Source organism: Sciurus carolinensis, chromosome 1, assembly GCF_902686445.1.
Source record: "Sciurus carolinensis chromosome 1, mSciCar1.2, whole genome shotgun sequence".
In the NCBI taxonomy this organism is placed as follows: domain Eukaryota; kingdom Metazoa; phylum Chordata; class Mammalia; order Rodentia; family Sciuridae; genus Sciurus; species Sciurus carolinensis.
In genome coordinates this window covers 154,686,521-154,700,045 of record NC_062213.1, presented here as the reverse complement: position 1 = coordinate 154,700,045, position 13,525 = coordinate 154,686,521, and the positions used below count along the sequence as shown (strand labels likewise).

The following is a 13,525-nucleotide window of genomic DNA, read 5'->3' as shown; positions in this document are numbered from 1 at the left end:
AATGCCTACCTTCTAAATCCCTTTCCTTCTCCTTTTTCTGGCTTTAAGGTGACTTTTCAAAGGGGATTTGTCAATTTCCAGTTTTCTTCTATTAGTGCTTTTGTGTTAGTGGGAATAGGTGTGTATGTAATAATCTATCACAACCAATATTTGCCCATCCCCACAGGCCGATTTCGAATCTGGCTTACATTACAAATGGGTAAGTGAAAGAACTTCGTGTTTTCATTACACATTTGTGAACATCTTCTTTCTTGGAACAATAGCAGGGATAATCACATAACGGTTTTGCATGAATAAAGCAGAATGAAGAAACTTCTTTAGTAAGTAGAAAGTCTATTGTTAAAAAAAAAGTTTTTTTCAGAGTTCTAAATTCTAATTCATGAAATAATTTATTAGCATTTATCCTAAGTTTTAATAGGAGTCAAAGCCTTAAAACATAGTAACAGTTAAAAAAAAAAAAACAAAAAAGAAGTAGTTCCTCCACATTGTCATGCACTGTAATTCAGATGAATTCAGTGATGAATTCTTGTAATTATATAGCAGTATAAGAATATACAGTAAAAGGGGCTGGGAATATAGCTCAGTTGGTAGAGTGCTGCCTCACAAGCAGAAGGCCCTGGGTTCAATCCCCAGCACTGCAAAAAAAAAACAAACAAACAAGCAAAAAAAAAAAACAAAAAAAAAAGGGGACTTTGTCCATGGTGACAACCACTGAGTGGAAAAAAAAAAAAAAAAAAAAAAGAATATACAACTAATTTAGGAGAACACTAGTTATCACACAAATCCTTGGGGTAAGAAATTTTTAAAGAAATGGCACTCTGAATTTGAAGGAGTTATTTTACTCTGAGAATCCCCAAACTTCCCTGGTATTCCCCCCACCACTAGGCTTCCTAAGTGCCATCCTTCTTCCCAGACCAGCTGTGTCCCTCCCCACCTCAGAGACTTCACTCCTGCTCATCCCACCTCAGAACACCTCCCTTTCCCTGTCAGCGCCCTTCTTCACTTTTCTGAGTCAGCCTCAGGTCTCTTCTTCTCTCCACGTCCCCCGACCCCCACTCCAAGGCGCTTCCTCCTGCTCTGTCTTCTCTGATGACTCTCATAGTTGAACTCCTGATTGTTCCTCAGCTAATTTTTGAATATTAGTTTTGTTTCCCATTGTAGGTCAAAAATATCAAGGTGTGGATCATATTCTTGACAATGCCTTACAATAAATCTAATTCATCTTTACGCTTAAGTTCCATGGCAGTGTTAGCCAACACCAAGCTTCACAGAAAATAGCAAAGCACAGTTCACTCTTTGAGGAACTAGGATCCCATAAGAATAACAGAAGTATACAGGTGACCACAGTGCAGGCCAGAATATGTTGTCACAGGAAAAGTCCAGTCTGATTAGGGGATTTATGGGGACTTTGTGAAGGGAAATAACAATCTAGACCATGAAGAGGGTAAGTAGAATTTCAACAGAGAGAGGAGTATAGCAAGAAGTCTAGACTGGATGAAAAAATGTTTGTGAAGATAAGGTGATTAGAACAAAGACCAGAAGATGACTGGGTAAGGCAATGACACTCAGACCAAGAGGAATCATCGAAGGCTTTTCAGTAGAAGAGCGTAGGTGAAGTGACTCTAAGAAGACAAGTAAGTTGGATAAGAGCATAAAAACCATGCAGGAGAGGTGAGAGCTGATCAGAGTCTGAACATGGCATTGGCATTGAAAATAGAAAGGAGATAGCAGTAGTGTGTGACATTACATGGACAAAGTCTGCATTATTAGACAAAGTGAAAGGAGGACTCAGAAGCAAAGCTAAGGCACTCTGGCCTGAAAAAGACAGCCTAAAGTTTCAAGCTCTGGATGTTTGCAGACTTAGAACCATATCCCACCATCCCAGGCACTTGTTAAGTGAAATTAAACAAATTATTGATCTCACCAAGTTGCAACTTCCCCCTGGTAAAGTAATAATAATGCTAGTACCTACCACACAGGATTTTGGAAGATGAAATTCATATTTGCTGAATTCGACAGCATAATCCTTGATAGAAAGCTGCTGATAAATAGTAACTCCTATGATTGAAAGTTTGAATGTAAGTAACTAGAATTATGGTCCTTTTAGCAAAAATGGGATATCAGCAGAAAGAGTTTAAGAAACAAAACACCAAGTTTCATTTGGCACTCAGAGTTTAAGTTAATAGTGGAACATTAGATAGAGACAGCCTTGGGCAACTGAAACCGTACAACTGGAACTGAGCAGCCACATCAAGGTAAGAGGTTTAGGACTTGGCAGGCATCCAAATGGAGACTTAACATCTTCCTCCTGCTTTATAAAATATTCATTAGCCAACTCTTCAGCAAGCATAGTCAGTACTAATAGCAAATTACTGAAAATTCAGTTAGCTCTGGGAACATCAACCAGAAACACTCCCCCAAAACCAGCAGGGAATATTTTCCCCCAAAAAACAAAATTAAATGATGCCTTCCTTTGTTTCTTCATTAAAAAAAAATTCCTACATGGTCCCTTTCTGTTGTCAGATGTCAAAAGAAATGTAGTTTCTTTAAAAAGAAATGCTGGCTTCTCCGATGAATGCATCGATGTTGTCATCTGCTGTCATTTATAGAATTACTTTACAGAAAACACATAAAAGGAGGCCCTATGACCAAGTCCAACAGATTATGTGCTCAAAAATTGCATGCTAGTTCAGTTCACTCACTTTTTAAATTCTTGAGAATTATTCTTTGATGGGAATAATTTTTAAAAATAACAGTTGAAAAATTGGAGCTTAGCCATTTTAGACAATGAAGGTTCCCTTGTTGAGACCATCATGTAACCTATCCTTCTAGATATTTCCAAAAATGAATTAAGAAAATTTACCATTACATAGTTACTGATCATTTGCTATGCCTTTTCCCTCCCAGCATTTTTATAAAGGAGTGGCCGTACCCACCATCTCTGGTTTTCTCTGCTGGTCTCCTTGTCTGCTACTTTCACCTTCTGCAATCTGGTTCTCATTTCACCAATGCGTTCCTTTCACAAACAGTAAAAGTGTTCCCACAGGCAAAATGTGCAAAACGTTTCTCCCATTTTGTTCCACCTCAGCTATCTTCTGAATTCATTTCTTTTGAGGAACAGTGTTTGGGGTTTTTTGTTTTTGTTTAAAAGCATAGATTTGAAGATAAACACCTCTGTTCGCTGTCAATCCTTACTAACTGTGTGCCTTTGGGAAGGTGATTGGCTCTCTGAGCCTGTTCCCTCAAAGGTAAAAATATGTTGAGTTTTGTGCAGGATGAGAGATGGGGTTTAATTTCATTTTGTTGCACATGAATTTCCAATTTTCCCAGCACCATGTGTTGAAGAAGCTCTTTTCTCCAATATATGTTTTTGGTGCCTTTGTCTAGTATGAGATAACTGTAATTATGTGTGTTTGTCTCTGTGTCTTTTATTCTGTACCATTGGTCTTTATGTCTATTTTGGTGCTAATACCATGCCATTTTTGTTACTATAATTCTGTAGTATAGCTTAAGGTCTGGTTTTGTGAAGCCTCCTGCTTCACTCTTCTTGCTAAGGATTGCCAGGTAAACTATGGAACAACCTAGGAGCCCTTCAACAGGTGAATGGATAAAGAAAATGTGTTATATATACACAGTGGAATATTACTCATCCTTAAAGAAGAATGAAATTATAGCATTTGCAGGTAAATGGATGGAGTTGGAGACTATCATGCTAAGCAAAATAAGCCAATCCCAAAAAACCAAAGGTCAAATGTTTTCTCTGATATGCAGATGCTGGTTCATAATGGGGGGCAGCTAGGGAAGAATGAAGGAACTTTGGATTGGGCAGAGGGGAGTGTGGAGAGAGGGTATGGGAAGGATGGTGGAATAATATGGACATTATTACCCTATGTGTGTGTATGATTGCACAAACGGTGTGACTCTGCATTGTGTACAGCCATAGAAAAGAGATGTTGTGCTCCATTTGTTTACAATGAGGTGAAAAACATTCTGCTGTCATATATAACTAATTAGAACAAAATTTTTAAAAAGTTAAAAATGATTATAATTGTGGCCACTACTTACGTTCTTATCATGAAGACTGAACAGGGAAAGTTTACATAAAGTATTTGGTGCATAATGGAAGCTTACTCTCAACCTCTCATTTCTTTCCATAGAACCTGTTTCCTAAAAAATTGACAGATATTTTTGTAATTTCTATTTACCACCATTCTTCTATATGCTATGTTACTTGGTTGTTGTTGGTTTTTTTTTTTTTTTTTTTTGTATGTGTACTTTCTTTTCAAACCTTTAATTGTCTGCTACTACCTTCTTTGAATGACAAATACTTTCTCTTTAAGTCCACGTTTAGCAGTCCTATTCAGTACCAAAGTTAGCCTTTCTTTGTTCATCTCTACTTATTTTTACGTATCTTCCATTCAGAGGTCTTGGCTCCTACAGCAATACTTTCTTGGTTTCTTACACTGATTTTGTTTACTGCTACTTATTTTTTCCTTTATGCCCATTTGAATTCATATGTTATTTTCTTCACATGTATGAAGAAACTACTAGCAATTTATTGAGACTTAAATATGTTAAATATCTGATTAAAGTCTCCTGCAATCTCTTTACAAATGCTTCTTTACCAATTTAACTAGAGTACATTTTTTTTTTTCTTTTTAGTGCAAGATATAACTTGAAACATGTATCTCCACCCACCTACCAGGCTATTTCCCAAGGCAAGGAACCAGTACAACCAGTACTGCCTCACTTTACACTAATGATCAAAAAGGAAAGACGATGCTTCCCAGACACAAGACTGAGGGCGTTATTCAACTACCAGAAGGACAGATAATCAGCCTGACTTGCTTAGAGGGTGCTGGGAAACCACTGTTTAAATTCATATGAGACATATTAAGTTTAGATACCCATTTCATTTTGAAACTAAAGAAAAATAAACTACACTGCTGGCTAATTATACAAATGTTCCTTTATAGTTCCCTTTACTATGATAGACTAGCTTAAAATATATATTTTGAAAAACACAGCTAATGTGCTTGTTGTGTTTCAGTTTACAAGCACAAGTAAAAGTCACCTAAGGACCCACTCACTTCAAAAAGAAATACTACTAATCTGGAACATTCAGAGATTAGAGGAAGAGGGAACACTTCAAAACTTACTTTACAGGGCTAGCTTAAGTCAGATATTAATATCCTATAAGAATACTAAAAGAAAAGAAAATTACAGATAAATTTTTTATAAAAATGTTTTGCAAAAATCCTAAGCAAAATGTTAGCAAATAAAATGCAGTGATATGTAAAAAAGAATATATTATTAATAATATATTGCTAATTATTATTAACATATTCTAGCAATTCATTCATGTGCAAATAAGTAAAAACTCACTCAAAAGTTATAGAAGTGACTGTATATCTATTATATTTCAGTGATTTAAAAAAAAATTTCACCAGGCTAAAGTGACTATATTACAGTTTTTTCCTCCAAATTTTTAAAGAACAGATAATAGCTTTACTTTATGAAACTAGAATAATCTTTATTGCCAGACTATATAGGAATCAGTGTTTTTATGGACATGGATACAAAAGTTCTAAATAAAATATTAACAAACCCAGTCCTTCTGAATATTTAAAGAATACTATACCATTGTCAAACTTATTCTGAATAGAGAAACTTCAAAATAAGAAATGCCATCAATATAATTCTTCACATAACAAGAGAAAAGCATAATATCATGAAATTAAATGAGTATGTGAGGGCTAGAGTTGTGGTCCAGTGGTAGAGCACTTACCTAGCTTGTGTGAGGCACTAGTTCGATTCTCAGCACCACATGAAAATAAATTAATAAAATAAACATCTGTCAACATCTAAAAAAAACCCCACAAAACAAAAAAATAAGTATTTGAAATATGTAACAACAAAATCTGTCATTATGTATAATTATAATGCACCAAAATATGGAAAAAAATAAAAAATAAGTACTTGATAAAGTTTAGAAGTCATTTCTAACAAAATAAGTCCTTGATAAATATGTAGGATAATACAGTGCTTAGACAGGCAAGAATATTGCGTATACATAATATATGCATATATAACATATATTGCTTTGTTGTCCACAATTTTATGTATTTACTTTTAATCAGCAAATAGCATGCAGAGTAGGGAACACTGGAGTCATCCATCATGGAGGGATGTCCCTCACCACTGTCATGAATATTCTTTCAGTGGCTGCCTTCCCATTGAGACCTTCCCTGGCACTCTGAGTAAAATTCAACCCCCGCCCCCTCCCAAGCCTCTCTATTTCCCTTGCAAGGCTTATTTTCTTCTCAGAATCAGTAATTATCTGATATTTCTCTTGTTTACAGCTGCCTTCATGAGAATATTCACTTTGTCTATTTTATTAACAAATATATCCTTAACACCCAGAACAGTGTTTGGTATATTATTCTCTTATTAAATAATTGTTGAATAAGTAATGTAATAAGACAGGAATATGAGCCAATCAATTCAGAAGTACCCTTTTACTAATAAATGATAATATTGCATGCCTAGATCCAGAAACCTGTCATGCTGTTTATCATATTCAACTCAAAATCCCACCAAGTTTCATTTTGGTAGTAGAGTTCAATTTCACTAGTTCCTCCCATAACCAGAGTGCCTGCCTTTCTCAGTGCTGCTCTGACCAACAGCGTGTGATCAGATGTCTCCGTATCTGGAAGCCAGATATCTGGTGTCTCTGCTCAGGCTTCATCATAGGTGTGAAGTGGTTCCTTTCTTTTTCTTTTCTTCTAATTTCGTTAATTTTATTTTTTGGTTGATATATGATAATTTGTACCTTCTTGTAAGGCATCATGTGCTATATTGATTGATGTATAAATTGTGTAATGATCAAATCAGGGTAATCAACATATCCGTGACCTTAACCTCTCATTTCTATATAGTGAGTATATTCAAAATCCTCTCTTCTAACTATTTGATAATATTACAATGCCTTATTATCAACTATGTTCACTCTACCATGCCATAGAACACTAGAATTGATTCCTCTTAATCATAACATTGTATCCATGGCTATCCTCTCCCCAGACCTCTTTCCCCTCTTCTCTTTAGTCTCTGGTAACTATTCTTCTACTTCGTTTCTAATGTGGGAAACGTTGTGTTCCCATGTCTGCAAGTCATTATGTATGTAATCATCAAAGTTGTAGGGATGTTCTCCATTTGTTCACCCTATCCCAACTATTTGTGCAAACTTGTGATTTTTGGTGACCGTTCAGTCTAAGATGAGATCAGATTATAACAAAACACTGAAGGTCACATAGTTTGAGCCAGGAATGGTGGCACACATCAGTAATCCCAGCAACTTGAGAGAATGAAGCAGGAAGATTCCAAGTTCCTCAAAATGAAAAATAAAAAGGTTTAGGGGTATAATTCAGTAGTAAAGTACCCCTGGTTCAATCCCCAGTACTGGAAAGAAAAAAAAAAAAAAAAGATTATGCAGTTTGAATCCCTGCTCTGCTAATTATTCTGCAGCATCAGATAGGTTATTGAACCTCTCTGAGCCTCCATATTTTCACATATAATATGAGGATAAACCTCACAGGGTGTTTCAATGTGGTTGTGATACTTACTTAGATAATGTATGTAACTGCTTATCATTTTACCTATAATGTATTAATGCAATAAATTGTAGTGGTTTGTTTATTTATTTGTTTGTTTGTTTTGTCAATTAGTGTGGATAATACATGAACCTTACTGGTCTCTTCTAGTTTTTTGTTTTTGTTTTTGTTTTTTGTTTAAGAATATGTCTGAAATATGCCTGTAATCTCAGTGGCTTGGGAGACTGAGACAGGAGAATTGGGAATTCAAAGTCAGCCTCAGCAACTTAGGAAGGCCCTAAGCAACTAAGTGAGACCCTTTTTCTAAATAAAATACAAAAAGGGCTTGCATTTGAAATTGATTGTCATGTTATTATTAAGTAATGTCTTGGTCAGTTGATTTCTGTAGGTCTGACATCACCAAGGAAATAAAGTTATTCTCAATTGTGAAATTTATCTTAAATTCTTACAATCTACAAGTCTTTCTATACTACATGTTGTAAGAACCTTGTATTTCTTTTGCAGTTGGCAGAGTTAACTATTTTACCTCTGTTGTTTCTTAACACTTTGAAACTTGATTGCATCTGCTTTGATTTCACTGGTTTTCTTGTTTTGTAATTTGCCAACTATTTTATATTATGTGCTTGGTTATAATATTTTACCTTAAAACACTCTGATCATACTACAAATATTCATTAACTGAATATAAAAAATAAAAGAGAGAGAAAGAAAAAGAGAGACACCTTTGGGGAAAGTAAGGAATGAGTATTCAAGGGAGAATGTGAAGGATGTGTTTTGAAGTTCCAAGCTCTTCTTTTAAAGGCAACTTGGGGAGGGACAGGTATGAGAAGGTATGTAGGAATGATATCAGTCTGGTGGTCTCTCAGTTTCTGGTGGTCTGGTCAATCTCAGGATCCTTAGGCTAACGTGGTCTTTGTTGTGTGATCGGTAGGTGATGCCAGAAAGTCCCCTAAATTACATGTTCCTCATGATATTATATATCTCTTTTTAATTAACAATGCACAGATAGATTTACAGATTTCCCAGGAATTGGGGAGTAACATTCCTGCAAGAGACTGGCATAGGAAGTAACATGCTTGGAAAAGTATGTGGAACTTAAAAATTAAAATCTTGGGCTGGAGTTGTGACTCAGTGGTAGAGCGCATTGCCTGGCATGTGTCAAGCATTGGGTTTGATTCTCAGCATCATATATAAATAAATCCCTGCAGTAGAGAGGCAAAACAGATATATATATGTATATATGTATATATGTATATGTATATATGTAAGTTTTTTAAGAAAAGAATTAAAATCTCATTTCCTTGTCCTTCCCTCATGTCTTCTTTCTACCTATTTCTTATTTCTTCTATCCTATCAGGAGTACCTGGTGGTAAAGAATACTTGGACTAACAATCCAGTTTGGTGTGACTGCTTTGATTAATACTGAGCAGTTTAAGTTTGGATTCAGTAAAACACCGTTCACTTAACTGAGTGACTTAGGACACATTCTCTTTTTCCTTCTTAATTTTTAAAATTTGTTCTTCTTAGATATACATGATGGTTGTGTATTTTGACATATTATGCATACATGGAGTATAATTTATTCTAATTAGCATCCCATTCTTGTGATTGTATATGATGTGGAGCTTCACTGGTGGTATATTCATATATGAACGTAGGAAAGTTATGTCCAGTTCATTCTACTGTCCTTCCTATTCCCATCCTTTTCCCTTCCCTTCATTCCTCTTTGTCCTAATTCCACTGATCCTCAATTTCCTTATCTGTGCAATGATGGTGAAATACTGTTCTCAACGCATGAAGGAAGGGTTTTAATGCCATGCACAGCGTGTTGACATGAGTGGCCAACATAGAGTAGATGGTATTCAAAGATAGACTATGTTTGTTTTTTTTGTTTGTTTTTTTGTTTGTTTTTTGCGGTGCTGGGGATCGAACCCAGGGCCTTGTGCTTACAAGGTAAGCACTTTACCGACTGAGCTATATCCCCAGCCCAAAGATAGACCATGGTACTAATAATACAAGCAGCTTTGTGATAGTCTTAGCTTGTTTTTTTATCTGTGAAGATAACTAACTGCCTAACAATGGCTTGGCTATCTGGGTCTTGGTTTCTCAACTTCCAAAATGAGAACAGAATGTCCTTTTATTTCTGCAGCAGAGAGGCAAAATCAAGGTGACCCAGGCTCCAGGAAGGAGCTCATTACTCAAACATACTCTGAGATTCTGCTGTTTATGGGACTTGATTGATACATACATGCCCCTGGCTTTTGTCAAGTAGGTGCAGAATGACTACATTTTAAGGTCTTTGGGGAAAAACACTTTGATTCTTACTTAACCATATCAATGTTTAAATTTCTAGTAATAATACACAATGACCAACAAGTTTTTCTGGATGAGATAACAGCTTATCTTACCTTCTTCATAATGTCTATTTTTCAGGTTTTACTACCATCAGCATTCTCTATTTACTGTTAGGAAGTTATTTACAGTTTTTAAAAGGAAAAAAAATCACAATGGGCTTGGTTTAATGGCATTTATATTGCAATTTGCACAGTATTTGAAATTTCAAAGCATTAGTTAGAACTTGAAGAGTGCATTCACCTTGGCAAAGGGAGAAAATAGGCCTCACTGTGTTTTCAACCACTCAGGCATGCCTTTTAGAAAAGAATTGCCAATTGGAAAGCCATGTTTTATGAGGGAATACAAGCATCACACCAGGCAGTAGAACAAGGTGATTAAATGTGTGCCGAAGCTCTGCCACCCATCAGGAATTTGCTTTTGTCCTAACAAAGAGTGCTCAGATCAGTCATGGAACAGCCTTCAGTGCAGCACAGAGTTTCTAAGTCTTGCCTTGACATCACTGAATGCTTCTTTGACTCCCAAAGTCCTTCCATGGGGATCTGTCCCTCCCCAAAATGTTTCTCGCCTGAGGAATCCACCTTGGGAAGGTCCTGGGCTATGTTTTCCTCTGAAACCTCATGTCTATTTGGAAGCTGGAAGTAGTTTCTGCTCTCACCTGTAGGAAAGAGAAAAAACAATGCTAAAGAGCCCCAACAAAGAAGGCAGCAGCCATATTCTGCTCTTGGAGAAATGAATTCAATTTCTGAAATGAAATTGAATCCAATGTGTAATTTTTAAAAATGTTAACCTGATTTCAGAGAAATGTGGCATTTTAAGAAGAACTCAGTCATGTGTACTCTTCATTTTGCAGAGGAGGAAACTTCAGTGTAAAGAGGAAGAGTGACATACCCAGTGTCCCTTGGCTGGTTAGAGCCAGATCAAGGCTTGACTGCTGCAGGTCACCTCTGCTCCATGACTAGCTGCTTCCCCAAGGTATTAGTTACTTGCTAAAAGCAAAGAATGACCCTGTGTATTCCGTACAAAGCTGATCAGAAAGGAAGGATATGGAGACTTAAACTTCTGTATCTGAAAATAAAATGTAGGCCACACTATTTTTATCTGAGGATTGTTCCGGAAGTCCACACATAAGCTTCTCTCACTTTTAATTCATTTAAAGCTTATTTCCAGTGCCAAGAAAAATTAGATGAATAAATGCTGGTTGGTATACCAGTAATTGACCATGTAAACAATGTATGGGGAAATTTTAATACATAACATTATGATTTTGGTGGTATCTAAAAGAGATCAACTTACACATTCATGCCACTGCCCCATATATTTCAGAGATATTTCAATTTTTTTTCCTAGTACATTTTGGTTTGGTATTCCAGAGATCAATATAAATCCCAGTAAATTATGCTTACTCTCTTAAGATTAAAAACCCTTTTTATTTCTATTAATATGTAGTAATATGAGCTATTTCTATTACTATCTAGTCATATGAGCTTCAATATTAAAGAAGTAATGTCAAGATCATGATATTTCAAGATATTAGCCCACCAAAATATAATGACTGTGGGTCATTTTCTAAAATATTTTGTTTACCAAGGTCGTGAGCTAAATTAGAATTCTTACAATCTTATATGTAATTGCAGCATTCTTTAGTAATCAGTTTTAAAATTTTTATCATAAAACATACAAATACAAGCCATTATTAAAATAGAATCTTTTTAATTTTTTAGGTGTATATGACTATTGTATATTTTGATATATTATACATACATGGAGTACAACTTATTCTAATTAGGATCCCATTCTTGTGGTTGTACATGATGTGGAGTTTCACTGGTCATGTATTCATATATGAACATAAGAGTTATGGTTATGTCGATTCATTCAACTGTCTTTCCTGTTCCCATCCCCCATCCCCTGGCACAAAAAAGATGAATACTGTATGATCTGACTTAAATGTGGAATCTGAAAAACTGTAACCACAGAGGGAGAGAGGAGAATAGAGGTTATCTGGAGCTGGGGTAGGAGGATGAGGTATTAGGAAAATACTGGTCAAAAGGTACAAAATTTCAGTTAGAAGGAATAAGTTCAAGAGATCAGCTGTATAACCTGGTGACCACAGTTAATAGCAATACATTGTATTGTTGAAAATTGCTAAGAGAATAGATTTTTAAGTGTTCTTACCACACACACACACACACACACACAAAAGATAAGTATGTGGGGTGTTGCATATGTTAAATAACTTAGCCATTTCACAATGCATAGGATACTTAAAACAGTATGTTGTACATAATGAATATACACAATTTTTATTTGTTAACTTAGAAAAAAATAAAATAATAAGTGCTGTCATTTATTGCAACAGTTTACTCCCTTGGATGCAGTATAGAATAAATAAAGATTTTGATTCTTGAAGCCAGGTAGACCTGATTTGCTTCCTAGTCACACTGCTGAGCAACTGCGTAGATAGTTTTCTCCTTGGTAAAATGGTAAACAGTGATAATATTAGCTACTTCATAGCATCCTTATCAAACTGAATGAAATGTGCATATAAAACTGCTGGGCACTTAATAAGTGCTCAATATATGTCATATTTCATCCTTTCATCTTCATTTGACACGTGAATTCCAACATATCATATTCTATAATTACCTCTATGTGAATATCTTGCTATGCCAGTAGTCCCTTGAAGTTACATGCTTCTCTTTACCTATTGCACATCCATAATACCTGCCATAGATGCTAAGCTCACTGTCATGTAATCATACGAATTCAAGCAGAAGACTAAAAAAATGAGACTGCATCTCTTTCCCAGGCCAAATTCAGTTTATTTTGATAATTCCCCAGACTGATATAGAAATGGCTCAGCAGTTCTTAGAGAAGTAGTTATTGAAATAACTGTTAAGCCAGGTGCAGTGGAACACATCTATAATGTCAGCAATTTGGGAGGCAGAGGCAGGAGGATGGCAAGTTTGAAGTCAATCTCAGCAACTTAGCAAGACCCTTTCTCAAAATATAAAATGAAAAATAAAAGGGTGGGGAATGTAGTTCAATGGTATAGTGCCTCTGAGTACAATCCCTAGTACCAAAAATAAAGTAACTATTAAAAACAGTTTTAAAAAAAAGTAAAAGAGGCCTGTATAAAGAGTAAGGGAGACAAGTTACCTTGCTGAACTCGAGAGATCCCCTCCAGGTGTCTTCTCCACCTGGAGCTAGCGCAGATGTAGATGACTGTTCTTCTGTACTCCAGGCCGCAGAGCTTCACAATCTCCTTGCTCCTCACCTTGGAGATGGCAAGTAGGACAGCAAATAGAAACAGAGCGAAAGTGGAGCCCTTCATTTTGCTCAGAAACAGATGAGAATCAGAGAGCAAATTGCCCAACCAAGTTTTGAAGAAACTCTCACCCTTTTGACCAATTTATACTCACATCCCTGGTGTTTTATTGGTCAGAACCTCATTTTAACAATATTTGCTAAGCACATAGGTTACACTGTGAAGTTCTGATAATGTGCTTTTACGATTACTGCCAGCTATTCAGTCACTTCTGAACATCATTATTTTG

General features: G+C 35.8%; 1 protein-coding gene across 1 annotated transcript; it reads right to left on the bottom strand.

Moving 5' to 3' along the window:
- Positions 1-10,283: 10,283 nt before the first annotated feature.
- On the bottom strand, positions 10,284-13,306 carry Insl5 (insulin like 5). Its single transcript, XM_047539793.1, has 2 exons — positions 13,128-13,306; positions 10,284-10,623 (listed from the first exon to the last, which is right to left on the bottom strand). The coding sequence occupies exons 1-2, from the start codon at positions 13,300-13,302 to the stop codon at positions 10,391-10,393; spliced, it is 408 nt and encodes a 135-aa protein (XP_047395749.1). The 5' UTR covers positions 13,303-13,306; the 3' UTR covers positions 10,284-10,390.
- Between the last annotated feature and the right edge of the window lie 219 nt (positions 13,307-13,525).

Excerpts from the sequence above, each read along its gene's own strand:
- Insl5 (XM_047539793.1), bottom strand. The coding sequence starts at position 13,302 with ATGAAGGGCTCCACTTTCGCTCTGTTTCTATTTGCTGTCCTACTTGCC. Across the intron at positions 10,624-13,127 it reads GATCTCTCGAGTTCAGCAAG|GTGAGAGCAGAAACTACTTC; the intron begins GTAACTTGTCTC and ends TCTTTCCTACAG.